The sequence below is a fragment of the Anas platyrhynchos genome, chromosome 15 (assembly GCF_047663525.1).
Source record: "Anas platyrhynchos isolate ZD024472 breed Pekin duck chromosome 15, IASCAAS_PekinDuck_T2T, whole genome shotgun sequence".
Classification (NCBI taxonomy): Eukaryota; Metazoa; Chordata; class Aves; order Anseriformes; family Anatidae; genus Anas; species Anas platyrhynchos.
The window spans coordinates 15,745,926-15,770,508 of NC_092601.1; the positions used below are offsets into that span (position 1 = coordinate 15,745,926).

Sequence of the window (24,583 nt, forward strand, 5' to 3'; positions counted from 1 at the left end):
AGAAGGAGGAAGCTAGTGTGTGGCCTTCTGCAACAGTCCCTATGAGAATAATGGGTCTAGAACCTACTCAAGGGAGATGTACTCAAAAATTACAAGAAATTGCTAGTGTGCTCCTCTTGTTTATAGTTATAATCAATTGTGCCAATATCTTGATCCACCCTGAGACTGAGAAATATGCCATGTTCCAAAACCTTTTATGCTTTTCCTTTCTGTTTGGGAACTATTTGTTACTGTTTGTTTTGTATTTGTTTAGTGTAAGCTGATGAGTAACACATGGTTCTTAGTTTCCAGGAAGGGTTTACAATTCCAAAGAATTCTTTTTTTTTTGTGTATGTGTTTGAATAGTGTTTTATTGTTTCACTTTCCTTCATAAAAAGGTGTCTCTCATAAATGCAGTTGATGAGATCAAAAGATCAGTTTCGGTTTTAAATCTCTTGAGAGGATTTAGAGCTTTCAAATTCTCATGTACAATTTCAAATAAATTTTCACCTTACGCTCTATGGATTCCATCCAGATTCCTTCCATTTTGGCCTTTAGATAGTATATAGCTGCCAGATTAGAATTAATTAATATTTCCTTAGAACCTTTGTGCTCAATAGATGCACTCATTAGAGGTAAAGGGCTGGAAGATGTGTGATAACTGCCATGGGTCGTATAGTTCCTTTATCAGGTGTATTGATATCCTATTTTAAGGCTCAAGAGGAGCTGTTACTGATGTAGATACTTGTGTGATGTGAACAACTGTTATCAGGCAATGATTTGCAGTAAACAGTTGCAGTAAACCAAGGAATTGCTAAACCAGGATCTTTAAAAAGCCAGTGTGGAGACAGATTTCAAAAATGAAACCTTGGGTCAGAATTGTAAAGTAGTTTCTGTGTTTTGTGAACTCTATTCAAATACATTTTCACTGAATGGCGTACGTTTCCACTTTCTAAGGTTATGTCAACACTGCAAAATATAATGCTTTGCTATTATACCTTGTTTTAAAGAAAAACAGATTTTTTTTTCCTGGGAATGACTCTTTCAAACCTTTCAACTTCCAATGAAAAATAGGATTAATTACCTTGGAACCAAGGCACGTACCGTTAGTCATGCAATGTGTGGCATGCTGCTTTTACACTGGTTGCTTCTGACTCACTTTGACTCAGATTCATTTCCTCTGTAATTTCTATTTATCTGCTGGGTTTTGTGTGTGCGTTTTGTGTTGTTCATATTGTTGTTTGTTTGGCGTGTTCTTTTTTTCGTAATACTGGACATTCTGATAGGAATTCTAGAAAGGTGAATTTTAGGTTTCCCACCCCAAAAAACTTCAGGGTCTTCAGTGGAACCAGCATACCGCTAAAATCAAATAAACACACGTTTTTGTACATTTAAGAAATGTGCGTGATGTAGACAAGATGTTTATTGTATTCTCTTTGCTTTTTTCTCTTTGCCAATTGTGCAAGTAAAGCAGCAAGGTAAAGGTCCCTCATCCATAGACCTAATCTGTCTTCAGTTCAAAGCTTTGTAAGTAAAAGCAACCATCTGTACAGGACAGCTGTTGAAATCCCTCTCTTACAAGCACTGCATTGGTGCCAAAGTGAAGCTTCTTACCCTAATATTGTTGTGCCCTCATTTAAAAATTAGCAACCCAAGCGCTTTATTATACTTGAAGCCCATTAAATACTATTGTAATTCCTGGTACAACAGTGTTGTATAGCAGTTCTTTATGTAGAGCCTCAGTGCTAGGGTTTGTTGAATTTCCATCCAATGTATGTTTAAAAAAGATTTCTTTTTAAATAATTCTGTGGGTATTGTTCCTATTAAGTCATACTAACTATGTATTCATTAAATCTATGGGTGAATCATAGAACTACACAATTGATTGCTTTTTGATCTCTAATATATTCTCTCTGTATATGTTTTAGGCTGGAAAATACATCTGAGAAACTAAAAGATAAAATACATGCACAAAGGCATCTATTTTCATGAAAGAATAGGCTTTCACTAAGTATGTGGTGAAAAAAATCCTTTTCCACATATTATCAAAGAATAATAAAAATAGAACATGAACAATATAAAGGCAAAGAATTGTTTTTAATATATTTGTCTGGTATTCATTTCAAAGGCACAAGAGCAAGGTTTAGATACATTTAAGAACTTTTAATGGAATCTTCCTTCAGGCTACTTAATGATGCATATGATTTTTAAGTACTAAAGGGGTAAAAAAAAAAAAAAGCTAGGTCTATACATTCACTTTTCTCTTTTAGGATGCTTTTCTTTCCTCCTTTTCTGTAGTATTCTTGCCTTCTTAAGGATCTGTCTTTGAAATCAATTTCAGATGTCAGGCAAAAAGTTAAAGATGTTGGCACTAGTTGTCACAGATCAGACTAGGATGTCTCATTAAACTGAGCAAAGAGAGAGTGCGCATCACCTTTAATTTTCAGACGGGTTGGTGTTTTGTATTTAATGTTCAAGTGAATGTGATTGATGCCTTGCAGAGAAATATGTGATAACATTTACTGAAACTTCTCTTAAATATTTGAAGGTATATTTCTGTGTCTGTCTAGTATGAATGATTTTGGTTTCCTGTGTTCTCCCTTCTTGGCTGATGGCCTCTGAAAGTGAACTTTGAGAACAAATGTAGAACAAGTCAGGCATGCCCCTGTTGTGTTGATAATATCAACTTGACAAATGTATTCTGAATTTTGCCTGCAGCCATTAAAATGGAAAGCCAAGTCGGAAGTGTTTTATGTGAGGTTTTCTTACTGCTTGTACCAGCAAGTATTGTACTGATTTTGTCAAAGGGAAACATAATTTTTAGAAAGCACTTGCCCTATTGACACCCAATGAGAACAATATATTTTAATCCATCATACTATTTTTTACAGTTCCATTGTTTTATTTGCCATTGCTGTACTTTTTCTAGCTATTCCGAAGCTGGTATTAACTAAAGGCCAAATGTCAAAAGTTTTTTTTTTAAAAAAAAAAGTTAATGCTAATTTAGGCTGAATAGTTATTAATATTGCTTGTTTTTTATACATAGTGAAGAGAAATGGCTGAGGTTGTTACAGCTTTTAGGATTTAGCTGTGTATTCAGAGTAGACGGTGGCTCTGTTTTTGTCATGTATCTAATTTTTATATTTGTATTTGAGGTGCACTCTCCTTCATATTTACAGAATTCTTCACCGTTTGTCAGATACAATGGGTTGGCAAGAAGCACATGCAGGGAAGTAATTTAATGTATGTTACTTTAATTTTGAAACCCACATTTTTGATGTGAAGCTGGGGGTTTAGCCTTTGTCCAATTAATGTCTCCTATAACCATGGAACATGTTAATTTAATGTTTCCACATTAAAACAGTGTCACGGTAAGTACCTGTTGAGTATTGCTAAACAAATAGAAAAACAACTAATTTGCTTCTTAATGAGCCAGTGTAATGTGCTAGCATTTCAGTCAGACACGGTTTCTGGTTGAGCATGTATCTCTGAAGATCTACTCCATGAAACAAGCCTTTTAAAATCAATGCTAATAAAAGACATTGCCATAAACTGTGTCGATGAAAGCTGCATGAAAAATGTATGAATAAGTATTTGGGATAACCTCTTAAAATATGGCTGTAGAGTATTTCAAATATGTCACAGGACATTGAAAAATCTGGGAGTCAACCTGTTCTGTATATTTTTTGCAATTCAGATGCCAGATCTTTTAAGAGTTACAGCAGGGGCGTCTCGTGGGCTTTTTCTTTCCCTTTTTCTCCTTGGTGGGAAACACCCAGAGGCTGCCTGCTCCTGGCACCTGTAGGCAGCGCTTGGATTTTGGCTGTGCCTCAGCACCTGCATTCTGCCTCCCAGAGAAATTTGCAAAATGAGCTTTTTTTGCAATAAGTACTGTATCAGAGTATCGCTATGGGATTACAAGTGCTTACAAATACAGTGACCTCCTCCAGAACAGTTAATCTCAAAACAGAAAAAGCTGTATGTTTGGCTGTTACACGATAGCTGCAGGCTTTTCCTTACACTTATAAATCCCCATTTGATATTTTAGAAACTGTTTTCAGGTATTTCTAGAGGATGCTATTTCTTCAATTTGTTCGTACAAGTTTTTTCTCTTAGATTTGGAACATTTTCATACATGTTCTACATAATTGATTTCATTGCAGGGTTTTCGATTGGAAAACCAGAAAGTTTACATAGATATTTTTTAGCCCTATACCTAAATATGGGAGGAACTCCAGTATTGAAAGAGGGAGAGCAGTCAATATTATTTGTGAATCTTAAACGTCAAATAGCTCAGGTTGGCATTAGGTGTGTGGTGAGTGCTGAAGTTACTTCTGCTGATCTTGTCTCACCTCTTGCTTTCCTGACACAGGTTAGAGCTTGTGTTAGGCACAGAACTGCTCTTTGCTTAAAAATGTTTGAAATTCCTAGTCCTTCAGTCCTTTCAGGGAATGTAATTATTTCCTCTGTGGGTAGGAAAAAAAAAAAAAAGAACATGCCTTATCTACTCAAGGAAATAATTTAGATGTCCTTTCCTTCATTGTCCCACAAAAATCAGCTTTTTTTTTTTTTTTTTTTTTTTTTTTTTTTAGCAGAAATGCTTCTGCTTTCAGACTTCTGTCTGGTGGATCCTGGTGAAAGTAACCTCAGTCTCTACTATGATGAAATTTTAAGCACAAGTTTGGTAATTGTAATTATCAACCATACTGAATTTTTTTGGTCGCCTAACTGTGTGTTTAGATGGAGGCGTTGTGACTGAACACGGGAATATGGTGCTTGGAGTAATGAATTGTGCCTCCCAAACTTCTACATCCTCTTAAACCTTAATAAAGTTATGACATTATTTTCAAAACACTATTTAAATTCCCTTTCTGTCTAACTGAAGTTTAACCCTGCCTGATTTACAAATCTTATATTTTTTCTTTACATATCCCTTTGATGCATGTCGTCCATCAATGTTAGCAAGAACAGTAAATGCATTGATCTATTGCTACACTTGGCAACTTAAATAACACTTTATGTAAGAAGTATTGATTTATAAAATCCAGTACATGTAATTAACATTAGAACTGTCAAAAGTTGAGAATAGTATTAACTTGTTGCTTATTTATAACCCAAAGAAAATTAAATAAAATATCCAGATTAATAAAGTAACTGCTTTTTTTTTGCCTTCAGATATGTCAAGCTGAGTTACATTTTCAAGAACAGTGATATGCTTCTTCCAACTTCTGACAAGGAGAAATTATATGTTTCGTTAGTATTGTTGAAAATAATTCTGTAGTCTCTAGGTGCGTGCATTATCCCCGAGGTGGTGAAAGGATTCCACTTGGATAGTTCTGAAAGGGTTTGGTGTAAAAGATGCAGGAATAACTGATAGTATTAGGGAAAATTAAGGTAGCTAATTTATGTCAGGTTTTTAAAGAGCCTTTGAACTTGCCTTTAATTAGTGCCTGCTCTCCTCTGTGAAAGTATGCAAAGCTGTATCTCCCTGTGTGCACAGTACAAGGTACTCTCCAGTTGTCTACGCAAATCGGGCAATGAGATAGTTGGAGAGCTCTGCAAGGATCACTGCGAACTGTTGTTCCTGACTCAAGCACTAACCAGGTGCCTGCTGCAGAATTTGCTTAAGATGATGGGAGTACTTGAATTGGGTTCTGTGAACTTTGGGCTTTGCTTTGATTGCGTTTTTGCCCTATTTCAGCATCACATAAGGATATGAACAATTCCGTGTCTGTTTGGTATGGCATGTGATCGTGTGCTTACCACCCTTGAATTCAATAGCACCATTGAGGTCCTTTGAATTGAGTTTGTTGAGGCAGGCCTTATCCAATTTATAAGCCTATTTACATTTCCAAGTTTAAAGGGCAGAAAAGAAAATTACAAGCTACACATAAACAAAACAACAATAGCAGTAAGGAGCGGGTGTTGTTTTAACAAAGGCTTGTGCATGAATCATTTCCCATTCAATCCCCTTCATCAAGAGAGATGTGTTCATATCTTTTATGGTTATTCATAGTCTCCTAGCTATTTAGAAATAATTTTGTCCTTGAAATAATAAATAAGTGACCTTACATGCCTTTCAAGTCTGGCAGTGCCTTTGCTGTGCCATTGTTTCCCACTGCCGCACTAGTGTTTCTGTTCTGGTACTTCCAGGCACTCATCTGCTGTTTACCTTTTTGATTTAATTCATCTTCTACAAAACAACCGAGAATCCGCCTTGCACCAAGGACAAAGTTGTGAAAGGCACATTTGTGATTTGCTTTATCTGTTCTGTTAATTTGTCTGCAGGGTTCCATCCCAGTGTCTGTTATGTTTAGTGGATCTACATCGATACCAGTGTGATCTGAGCTGGCCCTCCAATGGCTGGAGATTGTGTAGTGGCAACAGTAGTTTCCTTTGCGGTTAGATAAGGAAGCAAGTCATGCAATATTTGGCTTTTTTTTTTTTTTTTTCCTCCCTTGTAATGCAGTCTTTGCTTTCCACCTGCTGTGTGCTGTGATTTAAACTATAGCAGCTTATTTCCTTGGGAGCCTCACAAGTCTCTGTAAACATCACTAAATATTAAGAGAATATAAAAACAATGGAGGTTATGCTTTGATACCAAATTCAGTCTAGAGAGGTCATATTTCTTTGGAGGTTTTTTGTTTGGTTTTGATACTTAATGGGTTCTCATTTATTTACCTGCTTTGTACACTGTAGTGCTTTTTATCTCAGAAACTTTGTAACTTCGAGATGTGCTTATGAGCATTTCCCAGAATAATTCTGCAGCCTCTTTTGAGGATGAATTATACCAAACATAATTTAAGAACATGATCTGTAGCTTCTTGATTTTTAATCTTACAAGTCAGTTTCATGAATTCATGGAGTATCAGCTGTTATTGCCTTCTGATACAATAAACCTCTTTTTTTTCCCTCCCTCCTCTGTTTCAGCTGAAGTGTTACAGAAGGTCAGAAAGAGAAACTAAAATGTGAGATGTAGAAATTAAACTGGGAAAGAAACCATAACAGGACTTTTGGTTAATATATCAGGAGCTGCTTGAGGCTCAGATAAAATGATATCAGCTCATTCTTTTTCTTGTCTGGTCTGCTAAGGAAATCGATTTTAAGAAAAAAATGATATAATTGCATGTGGGAAAATTTTGCTCGCTGGGGAGAACCAAGAGCATTTCTTGTGGAATTTTGAAGAGAATGATGTTACTGACCGCTATGTTTCCTCCCAGATCCAGATGTCTCTTCCGGGCTTCTGTAGGGGCCCTCTCATTTTGGTCCCGTTCTCAGTGTTTCTGCTAAAGCACTGCCAGCCTCAAGAAATCTTTTCTCAAAAGGGAAAGAAATCTGTGGTGTTTGAAAAGACTGTTTTTAAACAGACAACAGTGTTCAGGAATAGGTTTAGGTTTTGTGAACACAACAGGTTATGTCTAAGGGTTTTGTTAGGCAACAGGTGGTGATAGGATTTTCTTTTTTAATCATCAAAAAACTGCTCTGGCTTTTGTTCATCTGTCTTAGCTTTGTATGTTACACTGAGCTGTTTTTCTAGATTCTTAAGTAGTTTGTAGGGGAAAATGGAAGAAAGCAGATAAAACATGAAATGTTTGTGCATTAAAACAAAGTAGAAGGGTTGCAATGTTGAGGCAGGTTTTCCTCTAACAATACATTTCATGATGTGTATGTTAGCATTCCTTACGTTTCTGAAGGTGTTTGAATGAATGGTGATTGGTTTCTTTTTTTTTTTTTCTTTAGAAAACTAAGCTATGTATTAGTCATGATTTGGGAAAAGCATGTGATCTATTTGTATTGAGAAATGAGGAACATGAAAGCAAAATGGAATTTGCAATGCCATTTGGGCAATTCTGAAATAGAAAACTGGTACTTGATGGTTTTTTTTTGTTTGTTTTATTTTTCTCTTTAAACAAAGTAAGTTTTTGATTAAGTCTACTTAACTGTTAGTGTGCAACACTTATTCTTGCCACTTGGGACTCCTAGTTAATTGTTTAAAAGGCAACCAGATCTGTACATTTCAGAATGTTTAGTTTTTCTCTTGGAATAGTGTGCAACACGTATGTAACCTAAGTTCAACATTTCTTCCACCCAAATCGAACAAATGATTGGCAATTATCCAATAACTGACAAGCTAATTAGTTATTTGACCTATTCGAGATGAAAACAGGTACCTATTGAAATTTTGTCTTCCATTGACTGTACATTTAAAAGAAATAAATGTCACTTATTCTAGAAATATGCAGGTTTCCTCACAGAACTTGCTGAGTCCTAAAACAATTTAATTCCATCCTCAATTAAACCTTTAAAAGCACTATCCATCAACCTCAGCTCTTACTGTACTTGCATTTAGAGATTGTAGTGGATGTACCCACAAAGCAGGTTATCTCTTTTGTCTATAGCAGTACAAAAAACGGGTAATGTGCACTCATTTAGTTGACTATGAAATTAAGGAAGAAGACTTAATTTAAACATAGATGCTTCAGTATTATTTCAGTATGAAATCAGATATTGGTTCTGATAAAAGCTCAGGAAATCCACTTTAAGGGCATGTTTTATACTGTTATGTGAAAATTCTGAGCCATGGCAGTATATTGGAAAAATAACCTGATATTTTAATGAAATATTCACTATTGATGTATCAGTCCTTTCAAACCCAGGCTTAGCATAAGGTAGTAAAATGCAATTTTAATTTAATTGTTGTACTTAGTGATTTATGTCACACTTCCAACCAAGAAAATCTGAATCTCAAATATCCAATATTTTGGGTAGAATAGCATTCCTGAAAATCAATACAGTTAAAGTGACTCAACGCTCTAATGTATGTTTGACGTTGTTGACAGTTTATGAATAGATCATATACTAACTTTCACAGCATTTCACCAACATACTTTAGAAGGTTTGAAATAAAAAGAAGATCGACTCAAATATATCTGAATTCAATTTGACTTGCTGGTACATTTCTCAAGATTTATTGTGTAATTTTTCCAAATACTTATGCCATACAAGATATTGAAGTTCATTTTTGTCAGAGAATACAACTTGCATCCAGAGCTTGTACATGCATGCTTGCATGTTAGGAATTAGGATAAGTTGAAAAAGAAAAATCTTTTGCCTACCCGAGTCACGAATAAGAAGAAAATGGCTCTGATTCCCCAGAAGGTTGCAGTTATCAGCTGTCAATCAGTACAGAGCAGCTCGTAGTCAATTGTGTGCACTCTGAAGCATCGGCTTATGAATGTCACAGCTGAACTTTAATCTTTTTGATGGGATTCTGCTGCCCATAGTTGCAGCTATATACTTTGCTTGGAGCACTGAGAAGTCTTTCTGTCTCCAGTTTGGGCTTCCTGCCTCTAGTTTCCTTTTTAATTTAATTATTCTTTTATATTAAGTGTTTAATCCCCCAGACAGATCATCTAAAATGCTCTTTGTGGCAATTATCATTAACCTACCTGAAGATGGCTCACATCTCTTTTCTTTGCAAACAGTGAGTGAAAATGCATTTCTGTATTGTGGCTCTTCTGGACTCATCATTCATTCTCTATGTAGTTTTTGTAGTCTCATTTCCTGGAAAATTCCTCAGAGAGATTATCTTTATTTTTCTGTGTCAGTTGATCATGGTTTAGACACGTGAAAAAGGATGATGGGCATCATGCTTTGACTTGGGTCTAATAAAGTAGAATCAATATAGGTGTGTTCTTTAATAAACCAATTGTATTCTTTCTAGGTTATACTGAAATATATCTCAGTCAAGATTTGTTTTCAGTATCATCTGTTCAGTAAACTGAGTGATGGGAAGATATGCTAAAATGACATATATTAGTGATTGAACTGTATTTACTCTGACTTGGTGATTTATGAACAGGTTAATCTACTTTTAATATTCAATATTGCTTCATCTAAAAATGATTTAAGAGTAGATACATATAAGAAAGACAAATAGTAATGGCAGCAAGGATCTATTAACCTGTTCTCTGCATTCACTGCAACATTCCTCTGAGTGTCTTCAGAACCTCAGTAACTGATTTTCTCAGGATACAAGCATGTGATTTTGACCTGCAGCTGTTGGCACTCGTGATTTCTGGAGAAAAAAATCCTGAGATTTTAACAGGGTAGTAGCTGCAGTGCTTTTTTGCTGGTGAAGATGATGTGATACTTCTCTGGAGTCTGGTAACTTCCTTTTTCTCAGTAGGACAGATGTGCTCAAGATCAAATTGCATCTTTTATTAAAACATATGGATTTCTGGGTGATAGGACTGCTTTCAAGATTCTGTGGTAACCTGTAGTAACTGAAAGATTTATTTAATCTGACTCAGATTTATGTGTTGTAATAATGTAATCTCTTAGATGGCTAAAACTCATTAGTCAAAGTTTGTTAATGCGTTTATTGGAGGGTGTGTTTGAGTTCCTTGAGATGGCGGTACTCTGTTTCTGAAGCTGTGTTTGCTTCTGCTTTCCTGAAGTTCTCTTATCTAGCTGATGAGTGGCAACTCATTTTTGTTCCCATTCCATTCAGTACAAAGCTGTAGTCAGACTGCCTTCTCCTCTTACAAATTTTATGCGCAAGTTTGTACCTGAATGTGGTTTTCACAGGGGAATAGAGTATGAGAGAGCTCTCGGGTCTTTTGATGCTCCTCATCTGCTAGGGCCAGGGAGAAGCCCAAAGTAGATAACAATTCCATACAGCAATTTTTTTATATTTAAATGTCAGCATTAATCCAAACAGAAGTGTATGTGCATTGTTGAATTAGGTCTTGAAAATATACTGAGATAAAATCCATCTGAGCTTTGTGTGTACCAAGGAAAGAAAATAGACAGGCTAACCTGGCAGTATAATGTAACTTGCTGTTTAATGATGCACAAACACAAGGCAGACAGGTTTTAGTGCAAATACACAGATAATTTTGACATTCAGTCCTGTTTTTTTCCTGAAGATTTTCATGAAAATAAATCTGCAACATCCTTTTTAAGGGATACCAGTCAGAACGTTAGTGAATTGGGTAAGCAGACTTAATGAAAAATTGCAGAGAAGCTGTATGTATGTGCCAGCAGATAGAGACCTTATCCCTTCACTCCTCCTTGCAACTCTGACAATTTATTTTTTGGTTTTAGATCAGCCTAGTTGAAGAGCCAGAGAGGCTGGAAGTGTTAACCCTCATGTGTTCAGAGGAAACCATCAGCATACAATATGAATGTTTGACTTTTTGTGGGGATAAGAAGTCTTTTAGCTAAGAACCCTAATTCCATGATTTTATTACTCCTGTTTCTAGGACTCAAATGCACTTTTTCTTATCTGTTTGCTCCATCTTTCAAGTGAATGAGAGTTAAGAGATGCTCTTATGGCTTATAAACCATTGAGCGGCTAAGGTTAGGCTTAATTGAGACCTTCCAATATATATGAAGTCCAAGTATCTCATGATACTGTTAAATGAAGTGCTTATCTTCCATCCCATAGTCAGTTCCTCCCTTCCCACAGTTTTCTTTTTGAAATGGCTTTCATTTTTCCTGTTAATTTTCCCATTTCCTTGTGATGGTTTGTAACAGCTCAACTTGGAGGTCCAGTTATAACTCTGCTTACCCTTGCAGCTTATAATGGAACGCAGAGCTTAGCGTAACGTCATTTTGATCTTCTGTCTGTGCAGAGCTGTAGAAATGCCAAAGTCGTCAAAGCTTTACTGCCACATTTCTTCACGGAATCCTTGCCCAGTATTTTACTTTCATTTCTGCTTTCAGTGAGTATTTAGTGAGCTCCGATTGTATAATTGAATTTGATAAACTGATGCTATGTGATTGATGAGAAATTCGTGAGTAAAAGATTAGGAGATAAAATTACTTTAAGGCTTTAAGTAAATCTTCCAGAGCTGGGGTAATTCATAAAGCATGCCATATTCTTTATCAAAATATTCCTGTAGGTCTATTAAATTTTACCTTCTAACAGAATTGGAGATTGAATTTTGAGAACCATTTTCATGTAACGCCAGCCTGATTGTGGTAGTTCAAATGGGAGAGAGCTCTGAGGGGGTTGCAGCATTGCTGGCTTGGCATCGTTTGAGTTGTGGTGGCAGGACTGAATGGTGGAGCCATGGACAGCAGTCTTTGTCTTCAAGTAAATCATTTGTTCTTGGAAAAACATGAGGCATAATGAGTAAATGGATAATTATGAGTGAAATAATGAAAGATTCTGTGCTGTTTGAGTCTTGAAAATCCATGTTAGAGAGGATAAACAGGTTACTTGGGTAGAGGTTTATAGTGCAGATACCAGCTTCGTTGTGATCTCACTGAATGGCTCGGCTTTCTTCAGGAAGGACTAACTTGATGAGCTCGTTTCATGGGCCTTGCTATACTAGCAGGTGCATATAACTGTTTTTAGCAAACTCAGTGCTCATCATTTCAGCTCAGCAGTTGGACTCTGTGCTGTAGGACTCGTGGAAACTCCTGTAACACCCCCCTCCCCTAGGTACGAGAACAACTCTGCCACTGTCTTTTCATCTCCATAAGGAAGCCTGGCACCTTTCATCTGGCGAGTGTATGATTATTAAGTCTGTCTCATAACTCCCTTGGGAGACTCCCAAAAGTATACTTGAAGCCTCTGGAAAGATTAAACGCTTCCTTGCTTGTTTAGAAATTTCTATATTAAAATTTTATTTGGAGACTGAAAAAGCATATAAATTGTTCCAATAATGATTGTATTACATACAATACTTCAATCACTTTTTTTAAAAAAGGACAATTTACATTTTGTTCTGGGTGAAATAACTGTTTAATACTTGTCTAGCTTCATTTTTTCATTATAGAGTTTTAAAATATAGGTTGTTTTTACTAGCTAGAGAAGTGTGAGAATTGAGACTAAGTATAAAAAAATATTTACAGTTTAAAAAAAAAAAAAGCTTTGCAGAATTTCATCTCACTGGTTAGCCTGGGAATATCTGCCATTGTGGAACTGTTTCTATTCTCTCACGTTCAATTTTCATTGTTTCCCGTTTATCCAATTAAAAAATATATATTAGTGATCTGCACTATCAATTCATTTATTTGAAAGATAAATTGTTTAAAACGCTTCAAATCTAAGGACATTACCTCAAAATACATTCTTTAATTTAGTTAATTAGGTGTGTTATAGTCAGATTGTATGTAATAGTTTTGAAAGTATTGCTCTAAGATGTTAATGTTTTTATTTATTTATTTATTTATTTTTTTGTAGAGAACTATTCTAAACCAGTGAGACAGTTTGTCTTTGCAAGTCAAATCAAAAGGTGGTCTTAATTGTGAAGTTATTAATTTCTTAACTATTTTTCATTGGCAAAAATTAAATTAAAAAAAGAGTAGAAGTTCAAGTGGAAACTAACTCATTAGTATTAATAAATAGTAGTAATCACCTCTAGAGAGCCTTTTTTTTTTTTTTAATTTATACACTTAGCGTATTGTTCTGTCCTGCATGATGAAAAGATTAATTAAAGAAATTAATCTGTGAATTAACACTGAAGTGGACAAGTTTAATGTACCTTAGCCTATTCTGTAACAGCTGCTCCAATGAACTTTGGGGTATTGGGATGGAGCAAATACATAAAACTGTATGAAACCCAGTTGGGCTGTAAGATTGACACTGCCTTTAAAATATTCTCTGAAGGGCTGGGGCTAGCAGGAACCTCTGGGTCCCTCTGCTCCAACTCTGCCCCTTTGGGGCCACCCAGAGCAGGTGCCCAGCATCACGTTCAGGTGGCTCTTGGAGCCTCCAAGGAAGGAGACTCCACAACCTTTGGGCAGCCCATAATATTGTTTTTTATTATTTTGCATTACATCTCTGACCTTGAATGAAACACTTAGGTATTTTTATGCATGAATGTTCTTTTTGATGACAGGATGCGTTTGCAAATTTTTATATTAATCTATATTTCTGATGGTTACAAGCACAAATGTTAGGTGTGAGGTATGAAAACCTTGATCTTCCAGAGCTGAATAAGGAGGGAGTCTCCAACAGGTGTTGAATTGTGTTAAATCTGCCTTTTGGTGGATATATGGCAGTTTAAGAATTGAGTTTTGCTGCTTGGAGTATTTTGAACATTTGTGATTCACAAGAGTTCGGGACCACGTGTGACCCCTGAACATTATTAAAGTACCCTAATAGAAAATCTGTTAGTGGTTTCGGATAATATAATTTAATGCATTTTGGTTAGCAATAACATTGAAAAACACATTAATCTTGCAATTCTTTGAGGTCTTCTGTTCTAAACTCTTTTTTCTATCCAAATTCCTCATTTACTGTGAGACTTCTCCTGCTGTGATAAACATTCCTCTCCAAAATTACTCCTGTGGTTTCTACAAAAAAAATAAAAACTTCTGAGTGGATTTAATCCTCGAAGAGGAAGGAGGTGGGAGGGGGGAAGGCAGCAAACATGCCTATCAGATGTCTGTGGTAGACAATGCTGAAAAATCTCAAGTATAATTACTAAACATGCACAAAAACTTGTCTGAGTGGGCACTTCCCTTCTAAATATGTACCAAGGACTGAGGTTATTAAGATCTTCGACACTTGTGAACTCTGTTTTTTTAGATTAGAAAGCTTAATTATAATAATAATTAAGCCTTAACTACTGAGTCATGTCGTCTTTCTTATTGCTTATTTTGAGAAAAAATGAGCTCAATATTAGTGCGTTTTACTGTACTCAATTTACAAAACTCTTTTGTCTCTGTTTCAGATGATGTTGCACCATACTTCAAGACAGAACCAGGCTTGCCCCAGATACACTTGGAAGGAAACAGACTTGTACTTACGTGCCTTGCTGAAGGCAGCTGGCCCTTGGAATTCAAGTGGTTGCACAATGACAGCGAAATAACTGCCTACTCCAGTGAATACAAGTAAATAAAAACCATATCATAGCCTTCTCTCAGTGTAATTGTAGACAAACTACAGTATCTTAAAGCACCTCTGTAAATACTAACATATTGATAATGTTTTCTTATGAAGACCATTTTTCGTATATGGGTATGATCTCTGAGAGAATTTCTTTTACTAAAAACAATATTTAACACTCTAAAATAAAGGTTCTAACATAAAATATTTTAAGTACCAAAAAAAGCTTTTTGCTGGTTATGAAAATTTATACTCGTAATAAAGAGCAGACGTATTCCTTGAAGCTTTTGTATAGACGGTGTTCATTAAAAATCAGGACTTTGTTCAGAATCAAAAAAAAAAAAGTTTGTCATTTTGTTTGCTACTCTAGAATCTTTGCTTCTCTACCTCGTAGATCAAGTACAGCATGCTGAAAGCAGGGCAAGCATTGGCTAAATATTAGATATGTTATGCTACTCCTCCTTGTAGAGAACCAACCTCAATGGGATTATTATTTTTAGCAAGATAAACAAAAAAGAGCATGGTCTATCTTCAACTCTGTATGCAACTTTCAGTTTCACTTCTGATAAAGCGTAGGTCTTCTAGTTTAAGAAACATTTCTTATGTGATTATGCACTTTGTTCCCTGGACCTCACTGACTCCTTCCCCATTCCTCAGCATGTCCCATCAGGTAGGAGAAAAAGCACACTGTGGCTAATCTGAGCTACGTTTTTGTTGATAGGCAGCAGATGGCTGGCCAAACATCAAAGTGTGAAACAGCCAAGTTTTGTCTGTCTTTTCCTGAGCAGGAGCATTAACTGGGCCTCCCCTATGCAACTGCTTATTTCCATAATCTTGTAGAAATCTAATATTTATGCAGCTTCTGTGCATCTCTCAAATTTTCTTGGAATTAACCAGTGAATTCAGAATTTATAAGGGGCAGGCATGTGACAGAACCCTGGTAATAACACTTGTCATTAGTAAAGCAAGCCAAATACTGCATATAAGCAATATAATTACTAAAAGTAGGGAAATGTTGTGTTCCACAACTATAAAAATAAATTTAAGGAGAGATTAGTACAAGAATATGGATAATGGTAAAAAGTTCCATATCATTACATGAGGTAGTCCATAATTAATTTTTTAACTAACATTGCATGACAATTTTGAAAATTTATCTTATATATTATTTATATTTACAGAACAGTAGCAAAGAATCCTTTAAACAGCATTTTAAAATGTTTGGGGGACATTTAGCACATAAAATACTGAGCAACCATTTCCAACAAAATGTACAGTTCTATCTGAACTTCCCTAAAAAGTCAAGACTTGATTTAGTTGAGAACACAGTCCTGAATAATGGCATCAATTAATGGTTGCTGTTTTCAAGCCTTGGGATATGCTGATACCTCAGAATAAGCCACATACATGCAATGGGGTGGTGTTCAATTTATAGAAAAGATTTGTGAATACTTCTTAGAAAACCAACAAAATCTCTAATAGCCCAATTAATCACAGTGTTTGAACATCATTTGGGATAAATGCCACTGTTGTTTTGATCAACAATAGCGGAGTCCATTGCAGTTCCTTGGTAGAAGGAGCTGACAACAGCTCTTCTCCTTGTAAAGTGCTGAGAAAGTAACAGAAAAACTGTGTAGGAGGGCGAGACACACAATCATGGGGTGATAACAAAAAGCAAAGGCTAGAACTTGAGCTTTGTTGCTGTGCTAGTCCGAGAGACGTACGTTTCACAATAGTCGAAAAAATATGAATAATCATGTATGACATTTTGAAACTTAGATCAGTCTCATGATTCTTATTATGTAAGTGCACATCTCTAATAAGCTCACCAAGATCCAAAATTTTTAATGTAACTGTGCATTGCAGTATATGTTAGTGTATTGGATCACCTTTCCTAAGCTGTCTGTATACAGACCTGAATACAGTGCTCTGTTTCTTGTCATTGGATTTTGCACCAGGTGAACATGAGGTTCATGCTACAAGCTATTCATTTTCTGTTTATGTTCTCTTTTCCATTTGTAATTAAAACATCTGCTATAGAGGTGACTAAAAAGATAGTAAACTACTAATTTCTGATAATAAATAGCATTGTCAGAAAATACTAATTTAGATGTTGCAACCCCAGTAGTAATTTGTAGTTCCTCACCACAGCCAGAGAATTGCCAAACCGGGTTTTGATTCTGTGGCCATGTGAAGATTTTAACCTTCCAAGAAAGTGTACATGGCATAGGTGCATTAGGAAGAATTAAAGCAAAGTACAAATATGCTTAGACATAAAAATTCCAGTTGCAAAAGTTGAACTTTGACCCTATAATAGTTTGTTCTGCAACTCTTAGGTAAATACTCTGTTTAAATGCATGAATCTTTCCTGTGTAAGTGACTTCTGCTACAAGTTGAATCATCGATCAAAGATTTTCAGTAATTGATATTACTTAGTGTGTCTTAGTTAAAGTAATGTCTATATTGTAATAGGCTGGAAATATCCAAAGCTTATTATAACACACCAAGTGAGTAAAGAACTAATTGGAGTCTTTGCATTTTGACATCGGTGACCCTGAATGAACAGCTTTTCTTTGTAAACGATGCTGATTATGCACATAGCCTGGCTTTTATAGTGACTGTGCATGCACTAGTTTCTATTAAGAATTTATAAAACAACCTTATACGTTCGTTGTGATCTGAGATGCATGTAATGAAAACAAATCAATATTGCTGACTGAAGGAGCAATTTTGGTTGTGTCTATAATTTAAGAGTGTTCAAAGTTCAGGCAGTGACTTTCTTCCAGTTTTTTTCCTTAGGAATTAAGTTCTGGATTGAAGACATCTTCCTTACTTGCTGTTGTGGCCCGAGGATATTAATTTAATTGAGTTTAAGAAACCAATGTTATGTCTAAGCAGTAGCGCACTTCCTTGGCAAACTACTTAAAAGTATCTGACCGGCATCAAATTTGTGTGCCGGTTCATTCAGCATTCTTCCCCCTCTTATCTCAAACAAGAGCCATGCACCAGCCAAAACTTTTTTATGTCCTTTTACTTCTTTCCTTAGAGGTCACAGTACTTTCCTCCTCCTTGCTTCTTACCTTTTAAAACACCCTTCCAAAATATTTTTCAACCTCTTGCCCTTTTTTTTCTTTGACAGTCTGCACATATCCCATTGTACAATTACCCAGAAAAAAAAATTCAAAATCATCCTATTTCCAAGACCATATTCCAGCGAGTGCCCATTTGCTTGCCTTACCTGCACGGCGCTGGCTGGTAGGCGCACTGGGAAGCCCAGTGCTCAGCAGGTTTGGGCTGTGCTGAAATTGGCAGCACAGATGGGATTTTCACTGTAAGCTCCTAAAAGTGTTCCTGCTAAAAGATTTTTCTTTAGGCTACGTATTAAGAATGTTTCCTGCTTGAAACATTAATAAGTCACAAAAGAAAACCAATGTAAGATATTTCTGATCTAATTGAGTTGTTTTGTCCTAATAGCAGAAAAATGAACTCTCTTATGTCTTGGTGCAGAGGAATAGCAAAGAAAGAAGCCTTTAGTTTTGGCTCTATTTAATAGACAAACAGAAGAATAAATGCTAGCCAAGTACAATACCAAGTCTTTATGGGAGGAAGAAAAGCTTGTAAAGCTGTAAACTGTGGTAAAATTAAATGTTACGAAGAACCGTCGATATTTGTCAGAATCTTCAAATATTATTTTTTGGCTAGCGATGCTTTGCAGCAGTCATCTGCCTGGCAGAGAAGCAAATGAATCTGGAAGAAATTTAGGAAGCCTTCTGTTGTGTTTATTTCTGTCCTATGCCCTGTTTTTTCACCTGCTTTTTGTTTCTTATGTCGCACTTGTCAGATGAGGCAACGTGGCTAATTCAGTTATGTATACTCACTGGACACCGAGTATTTGTGTCTGATTGTCTGGCTTGCTGCTCCCTAACAGAGCACTGGTTTGAGTCTTCCTTCTCTTCCCAATACAAATTGCTGTAATCAGTAAAGAAAACTTGCTGGTTGCTCCAAAGCAGGTCAGGGGGAGTCAGCTAAGGCAGGCGTGCAGGCAGATGACACAATTGCCTATAATTGCTCCTAGGGAGCCAGGGTTTTCTAGGTATCACCTTGGTGAAATTTGTTGGGCTCTGTTTTTATTTGCCGTTTTAGGTTGTCTGACCTATTTGCTACAATGTCTTTGATTGTAATTATAATGCAGTGATTATAGACTTCACTTATCACTTAAAGTAGATTTCTTGTATATCCTTTGTTTTTATGCTGTCTGATCCTTTCCACATATTAGCTCTGTATGTGGGTGTCTATAGTATGTGTGAGTATGGGAAGAGATCCTTTCTTTTAGGGGAATTAAATTTCAAAGATTAAAATTCAGCAGTATTATTTTCCCTTATCTTTTCATAAAGACTTTCATTAATCCTACCATAATATCTCCAGAAGGTGACCAGGGGGAATATGTGCTTTGATTAATGTTTGTTTAATGCAGGATTATCTATATTATTCATGTGTTTTATTCACATTAAAACTGTGCCTATCAGCTCATTTTCATGTTAGGTAATCAGATATAGTTGAATGAGGAAGGTAAGCATTAGCAGAATAAGTGACTTTTTAAGGATACTGAAGGGCAAAACAAATACAATGTACAGGGCACCATGTCTTTTCCAGTGCTCTTCTGAGTTACGCTGGTCACACAGCGTAGTAAAAAGCTTTTTTCATTGGAGAGCTTTGATATTTTTTGTGAGGTTATTTGCTGCCTCCATTTAGGTGGTAGTCTTCTTGTACCGCCTCTAAATAAAATACCAGGCATTCTTTGCCTTATGAATGAGGGCAGAGGAATCTAAGGAAAACATTTAAGTTTATATTTCAAGAAAAATTGTGGAGACTAATTAGTACTTACCAAATGTAGTTCCTAAGACAGGGTTTTTTAATGCATATTAAAAAAAGTATTTTTAATTTGATACAATACAGCTAATATTGTGGCCATAGACCAGAGACTATGTGACTACTATTCATAAGATAAAATACAGTATGCCTTTGAGACAATGTGTAAAGTATTAAAGGAGCAATAAGAAATGCCACAGAAAGTAGCATTGATCGGCAGGTAAGAAGAGTGTTGTAATTCTGCACTTCTGTCTTGCAGGTACATCATCCCAGCTTTGCAGAGGTCCGATGCTGGCTTTTATCAATGCGTTGTACGAAACAGGATGGGGGCATTGCTGCAAAGAAGATCTGAAGTTCAGGTGGCATGTAGGTTTGAATGGATGTTATTCTGTCATGCATTAGCTAACTGACTCTGTGGGTAAAACACAATGTTCCAATTATATTTTCTAGTTCAAAAATGTATTGGATATAAAATTAATTTTTAAAATTACTATATTTACAAGAAGTTTCATATTCACTGTAGGTATCTTCTGGGAAACAAACAGAAAATGATGCAATATTAATTCTTTAGAGGGAGATTTAAACTCTTCCACACAATCAAAACGAGATGATGTGGAGATGGCTGTAGTATGAGTGAAAAATATTGTCTTTCTCCAATATGCAGGGTTTAACAAAGTCTATATAGCACAAAATAATCAAAAACAAAAGCCCGGCAGACAGGAGAGGATATCTGAAAGAAAACAGTGTGGTGGACAGCTCTATGAAGATTTCAGATTATAACTTTTATGATAGAAAAGTACAGGTTTCGTAGCCAAAACCATGCTAACCAAACATTAAAGTCTGTTCCCCAAACAGACTTATTATGTCATTATTTATTGGATACAGTAATCGTAAAATTCAGCTTCAGTCTTTTAAAACAAATAAATTGAGAGACAGTTTTCTATCCTGGATGTTAGCAATCTGATACATGGGATCAAATTTCTCATCCTCTGTGTCAATAAATGAAAATTCAGTGGTAGTAAATGTCTTGACAAAGTGGAGTTCAGTTAAATTGAATTATTAGAAAAAAGTTCCAAGGAACTGATGCAGGTTATTAACTCTGTCATGAGGGAAGTTACATGGAATTTTCTGTGCTTGAAAGTAAAAACAGTTTTAAGTTGGTGCTATGTAAGTTTTGGTGTCGTTCACTAACTTACTGTATTGCAGTAAATTACTGATATTACAGACATAGTCACATAATTTGATGTTTGATCTCTCAGTGGTATTGTTTCAGAGATACTAATGTAAAAATTCTCTGCTGTCAGAATGGGATTTTCCTCCTCTGCCGTCTCCCACCCCTAATGCCCTTGCTGCATGCTCTTCTTTTAGTGATCTTGTCTGACATGTGTCAGACCCTTGGAGATAATTCTCAGAATATTTTTATGCTTTAGTGGATTGTATCAGGTCACAGAGGATCTAGTGAAAGCTGGTACAAGTGAGGCAGCTGTGAATGGGGTGGGGGGGCTCCAACAGGGAAGATGGAGCAAGAAGGGAGCAGTGGGGAAAGATGGATCAAGAAGGAAAAGGGAAGGTGAGTGTGAGATACTTTTCTTTCTATCACAGACTGCCATTAGATTAGCCTGAAAGCCTCAGGAGGTGCATCCACAGGTGTGGTTTCAGGGAGCAAAAAATCTGGCACCAGTACTGGAGAAATGTCCTCATTTTCTCCTCCTCCTTCCCACTAATTCTTCCCACTCTTGTACCGCAGTGTAGTGCATTATCCCTTTAGGCTGAGCTGGAAAGCTCGTTTGTGCAGCTGTAGACTTGAGAAACTTCTCCAATACTTGGGAAAATAAAAATTGTAGGGTTTGTTAAAATCGTTCATTCTCGCCCCCCCCATCTGGTTCCCCACACAGCTGTACCATGGTTGTAGTGGCGGAGCACAGGGAGCAATTCTTGAGGAAGTGCTTGTGGGAGTGATGGGGAGGAGGCGGCACAGGAATAGTTTACCTTGATACTGCTCAAGAATTTTGTCTTCTGAAAAGACAGCTTTATTCCCTTCTGAATGAGGAAAAAGTGTTCAGTCAAGTGCTTTATTTCTCCAGGCTTTCATTTTTATTTTTTTTTTTGTGTGTGTATTTGGTGGTTCTTGAGAGAAAGAGGTGTAATAGTTTACTTTTCAGTTTTCAAATTCCACCCTCCCTCCCCCCATTTAATATGTAGTTCTGCAGTGGGAACAAGGCTAAAAAGCTGTCTCTTAAGACTTCTCTCTGTGAGTTAAGCAGCTTATTTATTTATTTATTTGCACTGATAAAGCCATTGAGACAAAGCAAAGCAGATTTTGTATGACCTGGGAGATCTTTGGTCTTGATCCTATAGTGACCTATATTGCTTCTATTGTGAAACTTCTCAGTCAGACTTGCACTTTATCGCACGGATTCCAGTGTTCTACCAGCTTTAAACATCCTTTCTCCTATACCCAAGGTAGCTACTGACACTGTGATTGTGTTTTAATATTTTCAGTCTAAATTAATTGTTTTAAGGTACGTAGGTGTAATAAAATACCTGATATTTTACCAAATTTTACTTTATTTCTGAAAACATACTGGAAAGTAGCATTAGAAGGGGTCACTCAAGTCAGCTTATCCACTTATTGAGAGTTACGAGGAACTGTGTATTAGATGTTTAACTCAGACGGGTTTACAGGAAATGAACTATTTTTTGCCACTGGCTACAAAATGCTCACTGATACACTTTAAGAAACTTAAGATCTCTAGTGGAAAAATGCAAGGCATAAGAATAAGCTGGATTGAGAAAGATCTGAGGTATTTTCCCTGTCCTCTATATCTGAAGTAGTAGGGAACTTGTTAAATAATTTTTAAAATGTTCTTAATGCATGCTAATGTATGACTTAACTGAATGGGAACAGGTATGTGTGTGAAAATTGCTGAGTAAATCTTAGTTACAGAACGGGCTTAAAACTCTTGGATTGTGAAGACTAAAATAACTATGACAGGGAAGTTAATTAGATCCACCTACGTGGTTTGAAACTTCAAGTAGCTGATATGATTACAGTTGTAAGAAATAAGGAGCAACAGAGGAATACGGTGATGTTTATGTCTGAATAAATAACGTGAAAATCAGAAAGATAATTAAAGCTGTAAAATACCGTGTGTTTTTAATTCCTGTTTTTGTTCCATCTCTTCTAATCTCCTTTGATCCACAGACCTGATAGTGTACTTCCATGTTTCCATGTCCCTTGCATCTTTCTGCCCCAGAGAGCCTGTAAAGAACCCCGTGGCCTCTAAAAACAAAACAAAAGAATTCAGTGGCAGAAACCAGAATAGTCATGTGTATTGGTTTCTTGGTTTAAAGCAAATTAAAATGCATAGAAGTTCTTTGGAGGGTGAATAAGTAGGAGCCTACAGCCCTGTTCATTTTAATGGATAGAAATAAGATACAAAAAGCAAAAGAAATCCAAGGAAAAAAAATGTTCACTGAATTTTTAACAAGGACTCCATAGATGCATGAACTTGTCTGTGAAATGAAACCTTCAGCAACAGGAGTTCTGCAATTGTTGTTTTCTTTCTTCCATTAATATTTTTGCTAAAAGCTGCTGTTGAATACTACTGATGCTTTTGTAAATGTCGAAGACCTATTTGAATCATAGTATAGTGCCAGAAGAACTAATTGCTACCAACATGACTATAAACTTGTTATTTTGATATGCATGTGGGTATAATGGCTTACTCAGATCTGGCTATTCATTCATTTGACTACAGGTGATGCAGCTGCTTATTTGTGTAGAATAGAAGGAAAGATGCTATGATAAAAATATCTAGTGAACAGAAATTCATCAAATTACATGTACCAATTGTGTTTCCTTGCATTGCATAGGAATTTATTTTATATACCACAAGGACTTATTAAAAACAATAACAAAAACAGCAAAAACTGCATTAAAATGTCACTTTTGGTTAAAAACACTTTGGTATTTGAAAAGAACACTGTTGCCATTCTGTACTGCTGACTGATGCACTTCTTGTGTGCTCTAGCAACACTTGGCTTTGCCTTATGCCTTACTGCTCACCCAAATCTGTGTTAATTAACATTGTCTCATGATATGTCATGTAATATTGACTAATTATAGCAATGTCAATGACTATTGTAAAGCAGAATTATTTCTTTTTCTGGCCACTGAAATGAAATGGGGAGTGAGACAAGAACTTCCAGGACTCGATGTAATTTTTGTCTTTACAGACATGGGAAACTTCATGGACACAAACCAGAGAAAAACAGTGACTGAAGGGCAAGCTGCTGTTCTGAATTTCCTGCACATCCTCAGCTATCCAAGACCACAAGTGACGTGGTTTAGAGACGGGCACAAGATTATACCAAGCAGCAGAATGTAAGTCAATTTAAAGCTCAAAAAACCCCACCCTACAATATGATTAATTACCTTTGATAACACAACTTACATTTAAAGTAAGCTAATTAAGGTTTAAAGAGAATAAAGTAGCCTCGTTCATACTAAGTTTGAGACAAATTACTATTTTAAGACCATCTCTGAACTTCCTAAGCAGTTTGACAAAATAATTCATGTGGTTTTAATGGTCCTGGTGCAGCATAAGGGAGCAGATATGTAGAATGCCTGCATTTCCTTCATGCTATTCATTTCCGTGATACATTTTGGAAAAGTAAATGCTCATCTCTCGATTATATTTACTTCAGTGGACTAAATGAATACTTAGATTTTTCTTTTTTGATGGGTCTGATTTTCTCACATGGACTTATGCTCAATACTGTTTCCCTCACCATGCAAATCTTATTTTTCCTCGTGTTTTTAGCTTACAATGAAAGTTTATTTTTGACTAATTAGCAGCTCACCCAGTAATGGCAGAAGATCAC

General features: G+C 36.1%; 1 protein-coding gene across 4 annotated transcripts in view; it reads left to right on the forward strand.

Annotated features, from left to right (window-relative positions):
- The window catches only part of SDK1 (sidekick cell adhesion molecule 1), a 393,854-nt gene that overhangs the window by 97,601 nt on the left and 271,670 nt on the right, over positions 1-24,583 (forward strand). For all 4 annotated transcript variants that reach the window (XM_038186854.2, XM_072023631.1, XM_038186853.2 and 1 more), the window contains 3 exons: positions 14,673-14,832; positions 19,956-20,062; positions 23,936-24,083. In XM_038186854.2, the coding sequence (XP_038042782.2) occupies positions 14,673-14,832; positions 19,956-20,062; positions 23,936-24,083 (415 nt within the window). The remainder of the gene's footprint in view (positions 1-14,672; positions 14,833-19,955; positions 20,063-23,935; positions 24,084-24,583) is intronic.